The sequence below is a fragment of the Asterias rubens genome, chromosome 13 (genome assembly GCF_902459465.1).
Source record: "Asterias rubens chromosome 13, eAstRub1.3, whole genome shotgun sequence".
Classification (NCBI taxonomy): Eukaryota; Metazoa; Echinodermata; class Asteroidea; order Forcipulatida; family Asteriidae; genus Asterias; species Asterias rubens.
The window spans coordinates 978220-999075 of NC_047074.1; the positions used below are offsets into that span (position 1 = coordinate 978220).

Genomic DNA, 20856 nt, shown 5'->3' on the forward strand with positions numbered 1-20856 from the left:
AAAATAAAAACTCAAAATTTGGCCCAAAATTGACAAAATGCCTGGACTTACCCCTTGACGTTTTTCTCAATTTTGGCCCTTTTTTCAAGTACCAATATTTCCCTAAATAAAGCTTATTTCTTGGTCCAAGTTGCATAAAAAGGCATCAGTAGAGCCTACTGCATCTTTTTAGAGCATAAAATAAAAACTCAAAATCTGGCCCAAAATTGACAAAATGCCTGGACTTACCCCTTGACGTTTTTTTCAATTTTGGCCCTTTTTTCAAGTTCCAATATTTCCCTAAATAAAGCTTATTTCTCGGTCCAAGTTGCATAAAAAGGCATCAGTAGAGCCTACTGCATCTTTTTAGAGCATAAAATAAAAACTCAAAATTTGGCCCAAAATTGACAAAATGCCTGGACTTACCCCTTGACGTTTTTTTCAATTTTGGCCCTTTTTTCAAGTTCCAATATTTCCCTAAATAAAGCTTATTTCTCGGTCCAAGTTGCATAAAAAGGCATCAGTAGAGCCTACTGCATCTTTTTAGAGCATAAAATAAAAACTCAAAATTTGGCCCAAAATTGACAAAATGCCTGGACTTACCCCTTGACGTTTTTTTCAATTTTGGCCCTTTTTTCAAGTACCAATATTTACCTGAACTTACCCCTTGACGTTTTTTTTAAATTTTGGCCCTTTTTTCAAGTACCCATATTTCCCTAAATAAAGCTTATTTCTCGGTCCAAGTTGCATAAAAAGGCATCAGTAGAGCCTACTGCATCTTTTTAGATCATAAAATAAAAACTCAAAATTTGGGCCAAAATTGACAAAATGCCTGGACTTACCCCTTGACGTTTTTTTTAAATTTTGGCCCTTTTTTCAAGTACCCATATTTCCCTAAATAAAGCTTATTTCTCGGTCCAAGTTGCATAAAAAGGCATCAGTAGAGCCTACTGCATCTTTTTAGAGCATAAAATAAAAACTCAAAATTTTGCCCAAAATTGACAAAATGCCTGGACTTACCCCTTGACGTTTTTTTCAATTTTGGCCCTTTTTTCAAGTTCCAATATTTCCCTAAATAAAGCTTATTACTCGGTCCAAGTTGCATTAAAAGGCATCAGTAGAGCCTACTGCATCTTTTTAGAGCATAAAATAAAAACTCAAAATCTGGCCCAAAATTTACAAAATGCCTGGACTTACCCCTTGACGTTTTTTTTCAATTTTGGCCCTTTTTTCAAGTACCAATATTTCCCTAACTAAAGCTTATTGCTCGGTGCAAGTTGCATAAAAGGCATCAGTAGAGCCTACTGCATCTTTTTAGAGCATAAAATAAAAACTCAAAATTTGGCCCAAAATTGACAAAATGCCTGAACTTACCCCTTGACGTTTTTTTTTAAATTTTGGCCCTTTTTTCAAGTACCAATATTTCCCTAAATAAAGCTTATTTCTCGGTCCAAGTTGCATAAAAAGGCATCAGTAGAGCCTACTGCATCTTTTTAGATCATAAAATAAAAACTCAAAATTTGGGCCAAAATTGACAAAATGCCTGGACTTACCCCTTGACGTTTTTTTCAATTTTGGCCCTTGTTTCAAGTACCAATATTTACCTAAATAAAGCTTATTTCTTAAATAAAAATAAAAAAATAAATAAAAAAACTTATTCTCCATCAACAGTGTACCAACCACTAATTAATTTTATTCACTAAATATATATACACAAAGTACACTTCTAGTAAATTCCATCGGTGCTCCAAATTTGTCATTGTACAAATATAAAAGGCTACCATTCCAGGTTTACCGTGCTGTACCGATTTTGTCCGTCACAAATTCTGCACGTAAAACAGACACTGTGCAAATGCAGACTGTAAGACAATTTCAAAAGTCAATATCAAATAAGGATTGACTATGCACTGATTTGTGTGTCTCAGCGGCAGTTACAAGTAGTCAAGTCAATACAATTCGAGACAAATAATGTGTGAGCAGGAATAAAATTGTCCAATCTTTACACACAGGGCATCAATTTATAGACAATCTGTAATGTCAATAGCCAGTCAGGGGGGTTGTTTAGTCGAGAATTTTGTCCATGCCAACAACGGAACGTGTCAACAGTGGTAAATAAAAACTCTGTTGACTTGGAATCTTGTCGCAAATTCCCTACACACAGAAACGCTTTTGACCGTTGACAAAATCTGAATATTTTCTGCAAGTGGTCGATAGTGTTGGACCTTTTTTGTTGAAGTGCACTACAAAAAAACTGTACAAATATATCTTACGAATACTCATCTCAACTCTCTATTTACAAATATAAATTAAATTTATTGAAAAGGAACATGGGTGGGGGGGGGGGGGGTTAAAGTAATTTTTACTTGTTTTGCTCAGTAAAGCTTTGTGCAACTTTCTTCATCGGATGATGAATGTATGGTTGGCCATCAATAAAAACTTGTAAAAATTTATTGAACAATAATAAAGTATTGTCGAGTGTCTTTGAATTATGTGGTGAATATTAATGAGCTTTCCAGGGGTTGACAAAGAAAGACTCTTTTAGGTTTATTTTTATCCATTGATTGTTGATTAGTCTGGTGCATGATTACATTCACTGAGACCATGCATACATACTTCATGTAACCAGACATGTATGCTTCGTTGTTGAGAGGGCAAGGGAACCAAGGCATTTTCTTTTTCATAAAGGGCACCAAGGCAATGACCAGTTGCAATTGCCTTTGTTTTCTTTGTGAAGTCTCGGCCCTGTGTTACCCATCACTAAAAACTGTCCAGCAAATCGTTATCACAAGACCAATAAACTTAAGTACATTGCTGAAGATGTAGGGGGATGGGGGCAAGGGTTTCCACCAGGATTTAGTAAAAGGGTGTCCAAATTGTTCACTTACAATACATTTACATGTAAATGACAGATAAAACAGTGTGTCTAAATGAACACTCCTGGCTAACACTATGGGGGTGTGAGTAGTGGAACATAAGCTGTACTCACACAGTGCCCTTTGCCCTTCCACTCTGGTCCGTCTTGACTAGTGCTTGCTACCACGGCCACTCCTTACGCTAGCCTGACTCCCTCCGCTGGGCGGTCGTGATCCAACCCTCCCTGGGGTCCCCTGTTGGGGTGATTGTATCGGTGAGCGGGGTGCTGATTTGGGTGTTCTAGCCCCACTGCCTGAGATACCTAGACCACCAAGATTCACTGTACGAAGGGCTGCAGTGCTGCTAGCTCGGCTGGATGCGGTGCTGCGTACAGATGATGCAGTTCTACACAAAGAAAGAAAAATCGACAAGAATACTGTTTAATAATAAGTAAAGTTCTGTATAGCGCATGTATCTACCGGGCGCGCGTGTCTCCTTGCGGTCCGTCGCATTTGTGCAACAAGCATCACCAGTGCGCCCTCTAGTTCTTATATATAACTCTATGGCTACGCATGACTCTCAGCCAATGATAGCTCTTCACTTGTGCATAATTCATCAATAATTCATCATTGGCGGCCAAAGCAACTATTGCAATCCATCACTCAAGGCGCTTGAACAAACAGAAACATTTTATGACAGGTTATTGAATACTTTGAATTATGACCCCAATTTATGTAGTCACAAGCGTTTACACGGTGCTGCGGCGCATTCAGCAGCCATTGCCAATCACACCAGGGCGAACCCCTTCTTAGCGATAAGTGTAACTCAAATCTTTCAGGTGCATGTTCACACACTACGACTTGACATCCCATCGGAAGCACGCAGCAATATTTATTTGTCTTCCTCATGGACACAAGTGGCAAGACTGGGACTCGAACCCACACTCTGATGATCAGAAACATGAACAAGCCTGAGTCCTGTGGTCTTAACCACTCGGCAACGACACACCACAATTCAAAATTATAACTGTTGATTTGAAACGCATGAGGCAAAGGCTCATCAAACAAGTGGAACAGTAAATGTAACAAGTTGAGTGAATAATTTTAATAGTTCGTACCTTGAGCTAAGACTAGCGCTACTCCTTGCACTGTAAGCTGAACCCGGTCTAGAATGACCCCTAGCACTTCCCGTTGGTGCTGGAGGCACTTGAAGACCAGCCTGAGGACAAACAAAAATCATCATGGTTAAAGACGAAGAAGAAATTTTGTTGAAGGTCCAAGTTGCATAAGAAGGCATCAGTAGAGCCTACTGCATCATTTTAGAGCATAAAATCTAAACTCAAAATTTAGCTGAAATTTGACAAAATGACTGAAGTTTTTTCAATTTTGGGCCCTTCTTTTGAAGTTTCAATATTTCCCTAGTTAAAGCTTATAGCAACCTCTACTTTCAAGACTATTTCGTTTAGACAACTTTTGTGTAATTGTCCTAAAAGGTTTAGTTTCCAGCTCACTGATTATGAAGTTTATGCCGGCACCCCTCCTCCAGAAATGCTATCCAGAAATGCAGAATTACACAAGCAGTAAAGTATGGTTACTCATGAGCTTACCGATTGTGGTTAAACTTTGATGGAATTTGAACCCTGGAAAACCTTGAGGCTAACCCTGAGTTACCGCCTTCCTAATATTTTTTTGCATTCCTTCTTTTGATAAACACTAACCTGAGAGAAGAGCATATGGGTGGTCGGTATGACGTCTGGCTGGGTGTGGATGACATCACCAATCTGCTTAGCGAGGTTCTTGTTGAAGTCTCTCAGCTCACGCAGTGAGAAATCTTTCTGTTTATACATTATGAAATAAAAAACGATTAGAATTGGACAAGAAGAATACGTGTTTGATCGCCAAAAAACCTTTAAAAGTGACCATGGTCGATTTCTAGAAGAGATCAGGGCACATTTTCAATGCTCTGGTTACCGATAAATTCTGCGCTGACGATCACATTTCTGCACTAGTTGCATATATTGCCTAGTAGTAATGTGAAATACACAAGCACACAGGCAAAAATTCCCTGCTTACCTGTATAGTATGCTTGACATAAGCACAGAGTTCCTTGCTTCCATAAGCGCCAATTCTTTGCGATTGTAAGTAGAGCATTGACATTAAGCCCTGATTGGTATGCGTGGCTTCATGCTAAGGGTGGCTTGACATTAAGCCCTGATTGGTATGCTTGGCTTCATGCTAAGGGTGGCTTGGATGTACAGTACCAAATCAAGACAAAAACCAGGATGGAAATTTTTAAATGTCAGTCATACCTCTTCATGTGATTCTCCTTTAATCTTCTTAGCTGTCCTGACTTCTCTAGCATAGCGTGCTATCTGCTTAGACACTCTATCAATCTTAGCTTTCTGCTCATCGTGCTCTCGGATCATCTGGTGCTGCTTATTCTGTTAACATTGAAACAAAGAAATTGAGTTCAAACATCTGTCTGCCTGAACAGATTTCAGCGTGTCATGGCCCAGCAGATAAGAACACTGGACTCTAAGAAGCTCTGGTGTTTCTGATCAGCAAAGTGTGGGTTCGAGTCCCGGTCATGACACCTGTGTCCTTAAGCAAGACACTTTACCATAATTGCTTCATCCTTCGAATGGGACGTAGGCTGTTGGTCCTGTGTGTTATGTAACGCACGTAAAAGAACCCAGTGCACTTTATCAACAAGAGAAGGGGTTCTCCTGGGTGTTCCTGGTTTGATTGGCTCCATATTGCAACACAGCACCTTGTAAACAATTACATGGTGATACATGTATATTAAAAGAGCAGGTCTCACATAACTCAAATGTATTCCCTCATACCTTGCAGCGCCTTGAGCCCAACGGAGCGATATATAAGAAGTCAGTACTATTTATTATTAAAGCCATTGGACACTTTCGGTCAACAGTATTGTCCAAGGCCCACACGTGTATCACAACTTATATATAAAATAACAAACCAGTGAAAATTAAGCCTCAATTGGTCATCGGAGTTGGGAGAAAATAACGGGAAAACCCAACCTTGTTTCCACACGTTGCGCAGTGTCATGACATGTGTTTAAAATAAATCCGTAATTGTCGATATTGAGATGTGATATTGTTTTAATGTTTTCTCAAAAAGTAAAGCATTTCATGGAATAACATTTCAAGAGAAGTCTTTCACCATTACCTTCCGTAAACCCTGTAAGTTATTTGTAAATCTGTGAACTTTAATTTTTTTTTCTGTTCCGAAAGTGTCCAATGGCTTTAAGATGATGCCGTGATGCATCAATGCATAAGATCTATACCAAGAAGTCAGGACACCTACCTCTTTCTCATCAATCATGTCTTCGTAAGCCTCTTTATCTCTCGTTAGGTTCTGCATCGTGTTACTCATGGTCTGTAGATCATCTTGTAGCTCTCGGATCTGACGTCTCTTATATTTGTATTTATCCATCGCGGCCCTCAGCTGCTCATCGAGACGTTGTTTCTCTTCATATTCCTCACCTAAAGAAAATAAAATCATCTTATTATTATCTCCTTACTATCAAGTAATAACCACATGAGATACTGATTGGGTTTGTAACTTAATTTGGGGTTGAACAAAGAAAAATTAACAGATTAACAGGTCGGCAACTCATGACAGAACCCTATGGAAAGTCATCACGGTTCGGGAACATCAACCAAAATTAATTGAACGAAAAACATGCTCTCTACCAACTGATCTAATCTACCCCTATGTTACCGGTCTCACTATTTCTACCAACTGATCTAATCTACCCCTATGTTACCGGTCTCACTATTTCATCAACATTTTGATGGGGTGCTAGGTAGAAGTAACCTGTAAGTGCCGTATAGCAAGGATAAATAAACCATGCCAGCCTGCAATAATATATCATCCATCTACACAGTACACAGTCAACCCTCCTACTGTTTGACCATTCAATATCATCCACTTTGATTTGGAAAGAAAGATGCACTATGCCAGCCTGCACTATGATACCATGTAGTGAAATCGTCTTACAGAATAAACAATATCAGCACATTGATTTGTAAAAGTTTGTACTTACTTGTTTCGGTCACTCTGTTGAAGCTTTTACGATACTGCTCATTGCGACCGTTCATCAATCTCAGAGTGTTCTCCAGTGCTTTGATTTCTTTCTCTGCTTTACGGATCTTAGCGTCGAGCTCGTCTCCTCTGCGTTGAAGCTCCTCCTTCTCCTGTGCTGCCTGTCATGTCAAAGATATAAGGTGTATAAAATAAAAAACTAAATAAAGACGCTTGTGGGTTGTACTTTTCTCCTGAAGACGAGCGGAGTGTACTGTTTGAAACTTCAAGACCACACTGGCTCTTTTCAGAGCCAACACACGTCCAAACGAGATTGTACACAATAACTGTTTCGGTTGACTTGGCCATTGATAATCAGTGACTGAAACAGTTATTGCTTACAGCCGCCAAAACGCACCTCTGTTTGTACCAACAAGTTAACTATGTGTACAGGTAGTTAATTCTTATCTGAGTGTTTTGTTCTTAAACAAATAAACCAAAAAAAATGACAATTTTAGGAACAAAGGAGCTACAACTTCTTTCAATTCGTAAAACTTTCTTCTGCTAGCCCTATCAAATATTAAAGCTCAAGTTTGAACTGTTCAATTTATTTTGTAAGGCCCCTGGGCAATGAGGAAACTTTTTGACCGGTTGGTTACCACTTACCCTTATGACATAGTAAGCTTGTGAACGGTCTTCTTCACCCTCTGGTGGTGCCATAGAAACCATCAAGATTTCATACCTAAGAATAAAAAGATTAAAACAATTTGAAGGCTCAAGGAGATTTTGAGAGAATCCTAAAACTAAGAAAAAACCTGAGAAATCCCACGCCTGCAAATGACCAGCAAAATGTTAAAACCTCAATCATGTCAATGATCATGCCATAAGCTCAAAACAACAGGGTTCATTACCATGACACTGCTAACTCAGAATTCTAGGCTGAACTGCATCTTAAAAGAGTAGTTACTTTGACTATAAGCGCACAATCCCTCACAACAATCCCTCGTCTACGAACCTTTTGCGTAGCTTGTCGATCTTGGTGATGCGTTCATGAAGCTCTGAGCTGACCGTGCTTCTCTCTTCCTCAGCTCCCTTGAGCTGTGCTTGGAGCATCTCCTTATGGATCGAGATCTCATGGTGGCGCTCTCTCATCGCCTAAACAGGAATAGACAAATTAGGGTAGTAACCATTGTTTCATTCATTGAATAAAAAGAGTAATGGAGGGTGCAAAGGGCACAGTGTGAGTTTGAATCCCAATCTAGACACTTGTATTCCAAGCAAGACACTTAAAGAGAAGGTACATGTTTGGTAACTATCAAAGACCAGTCTTCCCACTTGGTGTATCCCAACATAAGCATAAAATAACAAGCCTGTGAAAATTTGAGCTAAATTGGTCATCGAAGTTGCGAGAAAATTATGAGAGAAAAAACACCCTTGTTGGACGAGTTTATGTGCTTTCAGATAGGAATATAAGACTTCTAGCTAGAAGTCTTTTATTATTTTAGTGAGAAATTACCTCTTTCTCAAAATCTATGCCACTTCAGAGGGAGCCGTTTCTCACAATGTCTTATACTATCAACAGCTCTCCAATGCTCGTTACCAAGTCAGTTTTTAAGTTAATATTTATTTTGAGTAATCACCAAATGTGTACCTTCCCTTTAACCATTATTGCTTCGTCCTTCGGATTGGGATGTAAAGCTTTTGATACAAAAAAACAAACCAAGAAGATAAAAGCTTCAATCTATATTGATTAAAGAGTCTGAGAACTGCTGATATTATGTTTTTAAAAGTCAGACCTGAGTTGCCTTTCATGAAAACAAATCGTTAGAAATCTATTAAGATTTATTGTTCTTACGGTTTCCAGTTGAAGTCTGCGTTTCTCCAGAGAGAAGACGTCGTCGGCTCTGGAGTTCAACTGATCCCTCAGTCGTTTGATCTCCAATTTGAGAATATTCTCCTCAACCATTTGATCCTGTCAATAAGAAATGGAAACAAAATTAAGATTTTACTTGCGCAGGACATCATAACATAGTTTTATTCATTTATTTTATAATACAGCCAACAGCTCAAGCGCCAATAATGGTACAGGGATTAGGAAACAAGAAGAAACGTTCAGTTTTAGACGTGGAAGGGAAACCTTAAATGGGATTAACCTATGCAATCAGGTAGGGACTGACAACCCAATCTACATGCAAGGCTCCGGTCAGAGGTGGGATTCGAACAGTGCTCCACAAAGGTGAACAATTCTTTGCTAAGCAGCAACTGAGTGGGGCACCTGCAGTTGCAATAATGTAAACTTTAAGGAGTTATGGCTGGTAACCAGTTTCTGTCAAGCAACCTTTTGGTTGTGCTTAGCAAGGTTTTTTGGCTTAATGAAATTGGGTCAGGTTTACTGAGTAGTAACAATCACTTCCTGATAATACTCTGCTGTGTCTTAACAGTTCCTGTTAAGCAATATTTTTCTGCACTTAGTAAGTTTTTATGCTTACTAGTAATAATAATCACGGACTGAGAACATTGTCTGTTACTTTACCTGTTTGTTATAGATGATGCGTTTGAGCTCTCGTTGTGAGCTGTCGTTGTGGAGGTTCAGTTCTTCCATCTTACTGGTCAGGTCAGCTTTCTCCGTCCCACTCTTGTCAAGATCTCTCTTGACACGTCGGATATCATCCTGTAGAGAACATACCATTTACACCAATTTACTCCAAAACACTCAAGATCAAATTGGAAATTACAACAATCGCTTGTGTTACAATGGCCTTTTGAAGAAAAGAAAAAATGATTAAAAACAGATCACTGTTATAAAGACAGGCCTCATAATAACCCTAGGTACTCACAGCAATTGCTTTTCGTGTGGTACCTTTTGCAAAGTTCCAATACAAATTGACAGTTTCCTTCTAGAAGTGCCCCTTATACTAGAGGAAAAACGCTGTCCCCGTTCAAGAGCAGGTACAAGTCCTGCAAACATGACAGCTCCTCAAGAACTCTCAACAGTGCATTTTGAGTTTTTAGCTTCGCAGAGTGAGACACACACGCTATGCTCATTTCCTACTCCAGAGCCTTCGACAGTCAGTTGCTTTGAGGACCTACATGTATTTGAGAACTTCTACCCCTTTTGGAGCCAAAACATGGACAACCAAACAGAGGGAGACCAGTCAAGAACATGGTGAAGATGATGAAGGAAGATAAAAGAATGGCGACTACGGATGATCTCGCTGGCTACATGAGTGATCGTGATGTGTGGCGTGTGTACCATCGCGCTCCTCTCAAGTAACTTGGGTCAACGAAGTGAGTAAGTGAGTGAGTAAGCACTTGTTACATTTTCATTGACACACAATCTGATGTCTTTACCTGGAGTCGTTTCAGCTGAGTGTTGACCAACTGATATGTGTTATTCCTCTCTTCTAAGACGGCTGTCAGTTCCTTGATCTTAGCGTTCAGTTGATCCATCTCCTCTGTGCTTCGCTCACCCTGGATACGAGCAATACGTCTCTCCAACTGCTGCACAGTAAAATCCTACACCAAAAAAAAGCAAAGCAAAATAACAAATTAATCAGACGACTTAATTTTCACTATTCAAAATACACAAAAAAAACTTCTTACAACAAATAAAACCCAAGTACAGTTCTCGTTATTTTTATATATTTTTTATGATTCTAAAGACAAAAACCTGCTCTTGGAATCTCTTCCGGGTTTCTAAAAAGTTATGAAACCTGTCATAGAGGTGTGTTGAACTCACTTCAATTCAGATCAAGTCTATCCATTCAACTCAAAATTATTATTATTAAATTAAGATGTTAACATAAAAAGCATGAAAAAAAAGTGTATAATTTAAAGAAGAACAAATTTAAAAATCCATAAATACTAAACAAACAAAATGTTGTTAAAAACTGTTGTTGACGATTAATTAGACAAAATATAGGTAAACAAAAGAATGGAACAGACGGGGTCCCTCGAACTTAATAGTAGCAGGCAGAGGACGAATTCAAGCTCTGATGCTTCTGTTCAGCAGAGTGTGGGTTCGAATCCCGGTCATGACACTTTTGTCCCTGAGCAAGACACTTAACTATAATTGCTTCTCTCCACCCAGGGGTAAATGGGTACCTGTGAAGGCAGAGATGGTTCTTATGATTGATTTAGCCGAGTAGCGCATATTAATGTTGCACAGGCTGCATACTCCCCACCCGGGAGCTGAGATGGTTTAAGGAGTGCTTTAAGGCCCAGTGACAGGGGTAATAATGTGACGCGCTTTGGGACGCCCTCCGGGTGTGAAAAGCGCTATATATTATTATTGTGGGGTTTGCCCCGATGTAGCAACATTTGTGGTCAAACCAATAATACTTTGTCAGGCAAGGGAACGATGTAGTTCAGTTTAAGCTTGGGCGATATCGATCTATTTTATTCACGATATATCGCCGACAATATATCGCGATATTCGATATTATCGTGATATCGCCCAAGCTTAGTTCAGACAGTTACCTGATTGTAGATAATCTCTTGCTGCTTCAGCGAGTCATGATCCAGTTTATTAATCCTACTGCTCAGGTTCCGACTCGCCGCCCTCGATCCCTGAATCTCGGCCATTGTGTTCTTCTCCATGGTCTTCCCTTCGAACAACTCCTGGGCTTTCTTATACTGGAGATCTCTCAACCTCTTCAGCTCCTGATCCAGAAGGTGTAGATTCTCTTCTTCATCCAAGAGGGCTTTGTCCATCATGGCGGCTCGTTCCTCGGCCGTTAGGGAAGCGTCCGATATCTTCTCAAGCTTGATCATCAGGTCCTGACGATTGGCTTTGGCGTTCTCCACCCTGCAAATAAAAGATTGCACATTTGTGTAATTTCTTGATCGTAAATCAAGTAAGGAATCTTTCAAAGTTCCAACAGCAAATGGAGCTGATACTTTCCCTCTGTTGTGAATCAGTTGGTAAGCCGTTGTTAAATTGGACAAAAATCAGAGAGATGAAAATCAGGGACTTTACACCAACCAGACCACTAAATTATCAGATAATTTACCACTCAGTCAGTTGGGTGATTGTTCAATAAATTAAGGGACAGAGCCTATTAGATTGGCTCAGGTCGGCTCAGTCAGTGATTTCTTTCCCTGCCTTTCACCTCTGTGGACCCCGGTTCGAATCCCACCTCAGACTGGAGCCTTGCATGTGAATTGGGTTTTCAGTCCCTACATGATTGCGTTGGTTGTCCAGATTGGGGTTTTCCTCCCACATCACATGGGGACCCGGGGCCGATTTCACAAAGAGCTAAGACTGATCGTATCAACTGCAAATCAATCGTAGTTGCTAAGTAAAGTGTGATGTCACAATACAAATCACTACGGTGATACTGACAATTTGTCTGGCGATGAATGTTATTGCTATGTGAAATCGTCCCCAGGTTGGCTCAGTGGCTTCTAACCCTGCCTTTCAACTCAGTTCGAATCCCACCTGAGACTGGAGCCTTGCATGTGGATTGGGTTTTCAGTCCCTACATGATTGCGTTGGTTGTCCAGATTGGGGTTTTCCTTCCACATGACATGGGGACAAGGTTGGCTCAGTGGCTTCTAACCCTGCCTTTCAACTCAGTTCGAATCCCACCTGAGACTGGAGCCTTGCATGTGGATTGGGTTTTCAGTCCCTACATGATTGCGTTGGTTTTCTTCCATTGGGGATTTTCCTCCACACATCTAAAACTGAACATTTCTTATCATCTCCCTATTTATCCCGTTATAATGATGCAGTTGTTGTTGTTGTTTATTGTTGTTTATGAAAATAAATAAAAAATCACCTGTTTTTCTTGTCTTCCACATCCCTTTTTAAGTCGCCAACTTGCCGTCTCATTCCCTCTAAATCTGTTGCTGTTCTGGCGACGGTGAACTTCAATGTTTCAAGCTGAAATGAAAATTCATCATAACATTACAATATTTCCAAATGATGCTCAATGGAAAGTAACTTAAAGAAAATATTGTGGTTTAGAGCATGGAATTCAATTTCTGGTGGTTTAGTCATCGGAGTGTGGGTTCGGGTCCAAGCTACACTTGTGTCCTTGAGCAAGATACTTTACTATGATTGCTTCTCTTCACCCAGGGGTATACATTGGTACCTGCGAAGGTAGAGGTTGATATAGTGTATGAAACATCTTTGAAAAACCAAGGCAACTCATGGCTGTATACTTCCCAGGGAGCTGAGAAAGATTACAGGGAAGTTTTTGGCGTAATGACCTGGGTCCCTATGTAAAGCGTATTGGTTCGGTTATTGTAAAATGCGCCATTAAGAACTAGTTATTATTATTAGGCATATTACTACATGACTTAAAGATGCTATGTCAGATTTTTGGCCGATTTGACCCCAAACATTTGATTTAAAATTCAATAGGTATTTTGATGGGGGTCGAGAAAGTTACAAGCTTTCATTTGAGCCATTGCTCGAAAAAGTCTGCCAATTATTAGTAGCAGTGAAATAAAGTGCTCAAAAATGTGTTTTATAAGAAACGTTTTAAATTTTTGTCATGGTTCCTGACCATTAAAAGTTAAAGTTAAACTTTTTTTCGTCAGAGCGGGTGATACTCTTTGAAATACCATTCACTCAAAAAAATATATTTTTTAATGTTTGGGGCCAAAAATCTGACAGCATCTTTAAGAAAGCATCAAGCATCTTCCATTCACATACCTCATCTTGGAACTGGATTCGCTGGGTCTCAGCATCTCTGTAGTCCAGTCGGAGTTTAGCGGCGGCTCGATCCGTGGCCCCAAGCTTCTTCTGCTGCTCTCGGTTATTCTCAACTTCATTATCCAAGAACTGCTGCTTTTCCTTGACGTTGCTCTCATTATTGAAGACTTCTGCCTTCACCTCGGACAGCTCCTGAATCAATTAGAAAATATTAAGCAATTAGAAAACCAGTTTCATGGAGCTGCTGCAAGGGGTTTGATACTTTTGATACGACACTAAACACAAACCTCCACACGTTTACATTAAACTTACACGGTTTAAAGATAATTATGGTAGAAAGCTTCTCTTAAAATATTGCTTGCTGAGGTGCTGTAGTTTTTGACAAACTAGTTAAATAATTTCACAAAAATAATTGTTGTCTCACGTCTCAGATGAAAAACAGTTTAGCATGAACAACGGATTTACATGACTCTCCTGAAAACATTTACTGTGTGATTTCCACTTTTTTCTCTCAAAAATCTGACAACTAATGAAGCTGAAACTTCTACAGGTAAATTATATTACATATCTTTATTCACAGTGAGTAGGGATTCATGTCATGGCAAAAACTTGATCTTCAAAAGGTATCAAAACCTTACTGTTAGATTTCTATTTCAACATTGCTTACCTTAAGCACACGAAAAGGCTCGCTAACCTTCCAGTGCTTACTAACTGTATGAAAGTCAATAATGTAACAATGCAAACCCATGGTTAACGCACAAGTCTGCCACCTTAATTTTGTGCTTTAAGAATTGGCCTAAGAATAACTAAAAAATACAGATGAACTTACGTTAGCGAGCATGTCCATTTCTTTATCTCTCCGTTGCATCTGTTCAATAGTTGATTCCCACTGACTGATCAATTCTTGACGATTGTTATGAGCTTTGCGAAACTCCTCAGCTGTCTTGTCCAACTCCAACTAAGAAATCACAAATAAAGAACTTTAAAACCCAATTCATCTAATCCTCTTAGATCAACAATAAATCTAGCCTTTTGCCAGGGGTTGGACAGCTTCAAAGGGCCCTTTTCGAAACCTTGTCTTCGGCTCCAAATTCGGCTAAGGCTAGCTTGGCCATGCAGTTGGTTTGACAATTGCGCATGCTTTGTGTAGTGCTCAGGGCTTCAGACGAGAGGACGGAGCCCGAGTCCGAATCCAAAGCCTTGGAAAAGGGCCATAGAATATTCTTTATCCCTGCTACAAATTTAACATCTATTAAACCCTTGTAGTACCTGCTGCTAAAACATAGTTGGTATGAATCTAGAATTGCAAAGGTCTTGGGTTTGAATCCCACCCAAGTAATATGCCTATGATTTTTTTTTCAAAGAACTCGGGAAAGTACCAAATTCCAAATTAACAAACTCAAAACTACTCAATGAGTTTCTTACCTGAGCGGTGAGTGTCTCCGTCATCTCATGCTCCAGATGTTTTCTCTTCTTGTGGCTCTCATCTGTCATTCGTTCCATGCGCAGTGAAAGTTCCTGTCAAATCATATAAAATTAAATTTATAATTCAAATGTTTCTTCATAAAATTAGCCTTTGCTTGTCTTGAACCTACACAAACGTACATCGTTCAAACTATTATTGATGTTCCTGATGTAACTTCAAGTCCTAAACCACAAGATAAACTGACTGGGTAAGTTTTAAAGTCTGATTTTGAACAAAGAAAAATTGACTGGAGCAGGACTTGGACTACGACCTACAGAATATTGTACCAGCGCTCTTAACAACTGAGCTATCCAGCCCTATACTGGAGGCCTCCCTAAACATAAACTTGATGGCAGTGAGATATGTTTTTAAACAAAGAGTCTTTTGTGCATGATTTAACAGCAGAACTTGCAATTGTCTTGTCATGCGAGAGGTTTGAGGACATCACTACCTGTCAACTGTGATCCAGTGGTTAGACTGCAGGCTATGCAAACACAAGGTCGTAGGTTCGAATCCTACAAAGCTGAATTCACAATGATTACAAAAAGTATTGTCGTCTAGTTACTGAATCAAAATGTTTTCAATTCATCATCATAGATGATAAACCAGTGTATGTATGAGAGAGATTGGCTGTTGCTAGCTTGGTTATATATCCCCTTGTGGGAGTTTGCCGAGTCCCCTTCACGGGAAGATCATCTAAACAAACATACCTTGATTTTGGCGTCATCCATTTTGGTGTACTTGGTCAGCGTCATTGCGTCTTCATCTTTCCTTGCAGACTCTTCAAGCCACGCCTCTAACGCCTGCTGGTCCCAATTCAGTTGTGACTTCAACTCCTCCAAGGATTGGGTATTCTTGAAGATGATGTTCTATTAAACGGAAACCAAAATTGAATTGATTATTTTTAAACTATATTTTCTTTTTCTTCCAGTTTTTGCGGCAACTTCAAAAGAACTGAAGACTGTGGGGACATTGTCTAACAGCCTCTGTGCTTTTGATAAATTGCATGGAAAACAACAAATAAAGAGGGAAATTTTTTCCTTTTAGAATAAATATGACACAGTTTCATAGAGCTGCTTAGCGGAAGATATTGCTTAAAAAGCTGTACTTGTGACATGGCAGTTAGGCTGCTAACCTTGAGCTGGTAAGCATACTTCTGTTTGTACTTAAAGGCAGTGGACACTATTGGTAACTACTCAAAATAATTATTGGCATAAAACCTTACTTGGTAACGAGTAAAGGGGAGCTGTTGATCGTATAAAACATTGTGAGAAACGGCTCCCTCTGAAGTAAGGTAGTTTTGAGAAAGAAGCAATTTTCCACGAAACTGATTTCAAAACCTCAGATTCAGAACTTGAGGTCTCGAAATCAAGCATCTGAAAGCACAAAACTTTGTGTGACAAGGGTGTTTTTTTTCTTCATTGTTATCAGGCAATTTCGACGACCGATTGAGCTCAACTATTCACAGGTTTGTTATTTTATGCATAGTTGAGATACACCAAGTGATAAGACTGGTCTTTGACAATTACCAATAGTGTCCAGTGTCTCTAAGCAGCTCTATGAAATTGAGCCAAGGTTTCAAACAATGAGTATGAAAGTTGCATACAAAATATGACAGCATATTTGTTTTAATGAAAAAAAACCCAGATTACTGTGGGAAGGAGTTGGAGAAATCTCAAGAATAAAAAGAAGGAAGGAAATTCAAGATAGTTTACCTCATGAATGTTTCGACGCTCTTTGATGTCAGCCAGATCATTCTCAAGACGTTGAATTTCCTGTTTAAGACGTCCGGCCTCCCGTGATGCAACGAGTGACATGTGATTCTCTGTATCCAACTCATTACCACGGGCTCGATTCAAGGCCTACAAGATCAATTATTATTGGTTTTTTTAAAAACATTTTCAAAAGTAACGACCAGAATCACAGCAGAGTTTAAAACTGATGTTTCTTTGATACAATCTAGTATTGTTTGGGGTGTGGGAAGGAACTGTGTTTATTTTTTTTATTTTTTAGAATGCATTGATCTCAAGGAATGGAATTTTAATGTCACAGCTCTGTTTCGGCTGCAAACATTTCGCAGGAGTTGAGCTGTGTTCAAGTCTTCCAAACTATTCCTAGCGAATTTGCGAGGTCAACATTTGTATCGCTTTCGCAGGATGTATAAACCAGGCATTAATCAAAGGTTTATAGGAAACTTTTGAAGGGGCACCAAGGCCAATAACAGGGCAACAGAAGATAGGTTTATTAGTTGGTTACCTGTGTCTGATTCAGCTCTTGTTGTACATTCTTCATATGCTCAGACATCGCAAATACCCGGTCCTCATGCTCTGACAGCTCAGACTGAAACCTGACGATCTCTTGTTGTTTTCTTTGGACCTATTGGAAAAACCAAAACCAGAACAGTTATAAAGTAAGAAATCATCATGCACATCTGCAAACATAAAAGTTTACATATTGCTTCCAATTGTGTGAACTCTTGGTTTCAAATACGCCAGGACAATTAATGGTAAATACAAGCAATAAAGGAAAAAGTCTCAGTAATCGATAAATTCCCTCACATAACAAACGTAGATTATCATCTTTTGGGTTTATAAACTTAATCTATCAAACTCAAAAATCAATGACAGACGAATGGAAATGAAGGAGAGAAATGGTTGTCTCTCAAAACAAAATTGAAAAAATACATTTGTTAAACACAAACTACAATCAAAGTAAAGTACTCCATTTTGTTCCAAAGGTAAACTTTGATTCTTTAACACTTATTTCTGACTGCGACTTGGCACACTTTTTAAATCTAAGTAAAGGCATGTATGAAGTTTGAGTGGTTCCTAGAATCCTAGTTTGAGAGCTGAGTCGTAGACGGTAACAAGTGTTCACAATAACAAAATCTGCACCTTGAACAAGATGTAGAAAGGCATGGAAGTTGATTGACATGATTGAAAACAAACAATAAATAAAAACATAATTAAAATCTTGTCAACATCTTAATTTTTCTCATCAACAAAATAGATTTATAAACACTCCAGACTCCAGAGTCCAAAACATTTTAAAAAGCCAACCCCCCTGCCATGCCTGCCAATCTAGCTAAGGTTTACCTGTTCCTCAAGTTGTTTGTTCTCTTGATTCGCGACAGGGACCTTCATCCCTCCGTCCCACTCCATCTCACCGAGGACACTCCGGACACTCATGTTGGCTAGACCTCCACCGGTCGATCGTGCTGACAACACCGTTGGGGAAACTCTCCTGTATTGGGTCGGTCTTCGGTCACTGCTGTTGCTGTCAAACTAAATTTCGGTGGTCGAAGTTGCAATTCTAATGACTTTTGAAACCAGAAAAATGGGTAAAAAATATAGAAAGGGTCGTTATTTACCATTTCTTGTTAACAATATACAAGAATGTGATAAATTAATAACGTTTTTAAAACAATCTTTCACAAAAGAAAATTACCTTTTATTGCTGTCGTCCGTGAGACTTGTGTACCATGTTTGCAAATTTGCTGTGGTTACGGTATTCGGATGACCTTTCATTGTCCCCTACAATTTACGCGAGAGTTGAACATCAACAGAGCAGCGCACCAGTGACATAATATTTAAGTGGCAACAGAGGGCGCTATCCATGTAAAAATTTACCAAAAATAATGTAGCTGGGTTATGATTCTCCAGACATAAACAAAATAAAAATTGTAATCTTTTAGTAATTTCTTTTTTTAATCAACTTCAACTTCAGGCCTCCCCTGTATGTACTACTTGAATGCCTTCACTCTCTATGAGCAGAACTGGGCAGGAATTGACAAAATAAGTGGAAGTGTTGTGTCCTAGCCGATAAGAGCACTGAATTCAAACTCTGGTGTTTCTTATCAGCAGAGTCTGGGTTTGAATCCCAAGCCGTGACACTTGTGTCCTTAAAGGCATTGACACTATTGGTAACTACTCACAATAATTATTAGCATAAAACCTTTCTTGGTGACGATTAATGGGGAGAAGCTGATGGTATAAAACATTGTGAGAAACGGCTCCTTCTGAAGTGCCATAGTTTTCGAGAAAGAACAAATTTTCCACGAATTTGATTTCGAGACCTCAGATTTAGAACTTGAGGTCTCGAAATCAACAATCTAAACGCACACAACTTTGTGTGACAAAGTTTTTTTTTTTTTTTTCATTATTATCTCGCAACTTCGATGACCGATTGAGCTCAAATTTTTACAGGTTTGTTACTTTATGCATATGTTGAGATACACCAACTGTGAAGGCTAGTCTTTGACAATTACAAATAGTGTCCACTGCCTTTAAGCAAGACACTTCACAATTGCTTCGTTCTTCAAATGGGACGTACAGACATTGGTCCTGTGTGTTGTTTAAAGCACTTATCAAAAAGAGAAGGGGTTCACCCCCGGTGTTCCTAGCTTGATTGGCAGCACATATTGTGCCACATCACCTTGTAAACCATTACATGGTGCAATTAAATTGCCAAACAAACAAAAACCCCAAACAAACAAAAGTAAAAAATAATAACAACTACTCCAACAGTCAAAAGCAAAAAAAAAGAAAGAAAAAAAGACAACAAACAGCAAAACACAAAAACTAAATAAATCAAGTTCTCAAGACACAAAAAAGGTTTTATCATTAGACCGAAAAATTTCCTTTTATTGGGCCATTTGGTGAGACAATATTAAATACAAAACAACTCAAGTTTTGAATATGCATAACTGTCAAATTAATTCAAAATGTAAAGCCTGTTTTCGTTTTTTTTTTATGACTGACTGACCTGAAATCCTGCCATACAATTGAGTTCATTTCAATTCAATTGATGAATCCTTTTGGATTATTGACAAGTTTTACACTTTTTTTTTTAATTAATTGATATTTTTTTTGGTAACGATTTTATTGTATTTTTTTCAGAGTTACGTTTTGTACATATGTAGTTTGCATTACAGGTTAAATCACATAAATAACAGCACCTAGGCCACTTCAATACATGCCAAATGGTATCCACCACAATCTAAAAAAAGGTTGTAAAAACTGGTCTTATTCTGAGGAGAGTTTATGCTCTTTTTATGAGATAACTCAATAATAATGTTTACCTTTAATCCTTTAAGTGATTTACTAGGATCCTTTCACTCAAAATCCAACATTTTACAGCATGAGTTTACTAGTTAAAACTCAGTACAAAACTACAAAGTAACTCAACACCCAAACTGTTAGAGGCTGAATATGATGGTATGCCTGATCCCATGTAAAGTAAAATCAGTTCACTACTGCAGGACATCAGCCAAACTCCATTCAGTACCTCAACAACAAAACTATTGGACTCTGATAATGTTGGTATGCTCGAGCCCAAGAAAAGCAGGCCAACAGAATCAGTAAAAACCAAGCAGAGTTGGATTTTGATGAGTTTAGGACTGCTGGATCTTATGGATAGTCACTACACATGTCTCAAGGTACCCGTGGAGCTATAAAAAGATAGCTCCATGAGGTACCCCACCAGAAAGCCCAAACAGTAAACAAGCCACCAACATTAGGCCAGTTGCTTTGCTTATATATTTCGTGTAGAGCGTTTCCTGCGCAAGAGTGAGAGACCAAAGAATTCATCCAAAATGAGTGCGATTGCTAGTCGCTTTTGATTGCAGGCGGGGCTAAAGAAAAGGTCCGAACCTCTCAGCCCCCCCTCCCCTCTCCTCAGAATCAAGACAGTTCACAACACAAACCAGCAATTTTAACAGTGCAGTTTCACTTTTCTAACGATACTTTGTTTTTACTGGCAAAGCTTCAAATCTTGTCGACTTTCAGCTCTTTTAAAATGAAGCCACTCCCCAAGTGGCCATGTTTGTTTCTATAAACATTATAATTATT

At 38.9% G+C, this 20856-nt stretch overlaps 1 protein-coding gene across 2 annotated transcripts; it reads right to left on the reverse strand.

Annotated features, from left to right (window-relative positions):
• Positions 1 to 1515: 1515 nt before the first annotated feature.
• On the reverse strand, positions 1516 to 18532 carry LOC117298814 (coiled-coil domain-containing protein 39-like). Of its 2 annotated transcripts, XM_033782148.1 has the most exons (21): positions 18455 to 18532; positions 18103 to 18326; positions 17264 to 17383; positions 16723 to 16869; positions 15718 to 15876; positions 14968 to 15060; positions 14372 to 14500; positions 13543 to 13734; positions 12662 to 12765; positions 11361 to 11688; positions 10233 to 10397; positions 9415 to 9552; positions 8737 to 8853; positions 7897 to 8036; positions 7548 to 7623; positions 6904 to 7063; positions 6162 to 6340; positions 5141 to 5272; positions 4550 to 4666; positions 3950 to 4050; positions 3003 to 3237 (listed from the first exon to the last, which is right to left on the reverse strand). In XM_033782148.1, exons 2-21 carry the CDS (start codon positions 18193 to 18195, stop codon positions 3003 to 3005), a joined length of 2925 nt encoding a protein of 974 aa, XP_033638039.1. In that variant the 5' UTR covers positions 18196 to 18326; positions 18455 to 18532. The 2 variants fall into 2 exon arrangements, with proteins under 2 accessions (XP_033638040.1, XP_033638039.1); XM_033782149.1 differs by lacking the exon at positions 18455 to 18532 and having other exon boundaries at positions 1516 to 3237; positions 18103 to 18195.
• Positions 18533 to 20856: the final 2324 nt, after the last annotated feature.

Coding starts and splice junctions, on each gene's coding strand:
- LOC117298814 (XM_033782149.1), bottom strand. CDS start 18,195: ATGAGTGTCCGGAGTGTCCTCGGTGAGATGGAGTGGGACGGAGGGATG. Junction 15,061..15,717: donor TGGATGACGCCAAAATCAAG/GTATGTTTGTTT, acceptor ATGATTTGACAG/GAACTTTCACTGCGCATGGA. Junction 10,398..11,360: donor AAGAGATTATCTACAATCAG/GTAACTGTCTGA, acceptor TTTTTGGTGTAG/GATTTTACTGTGCAGCAGTT.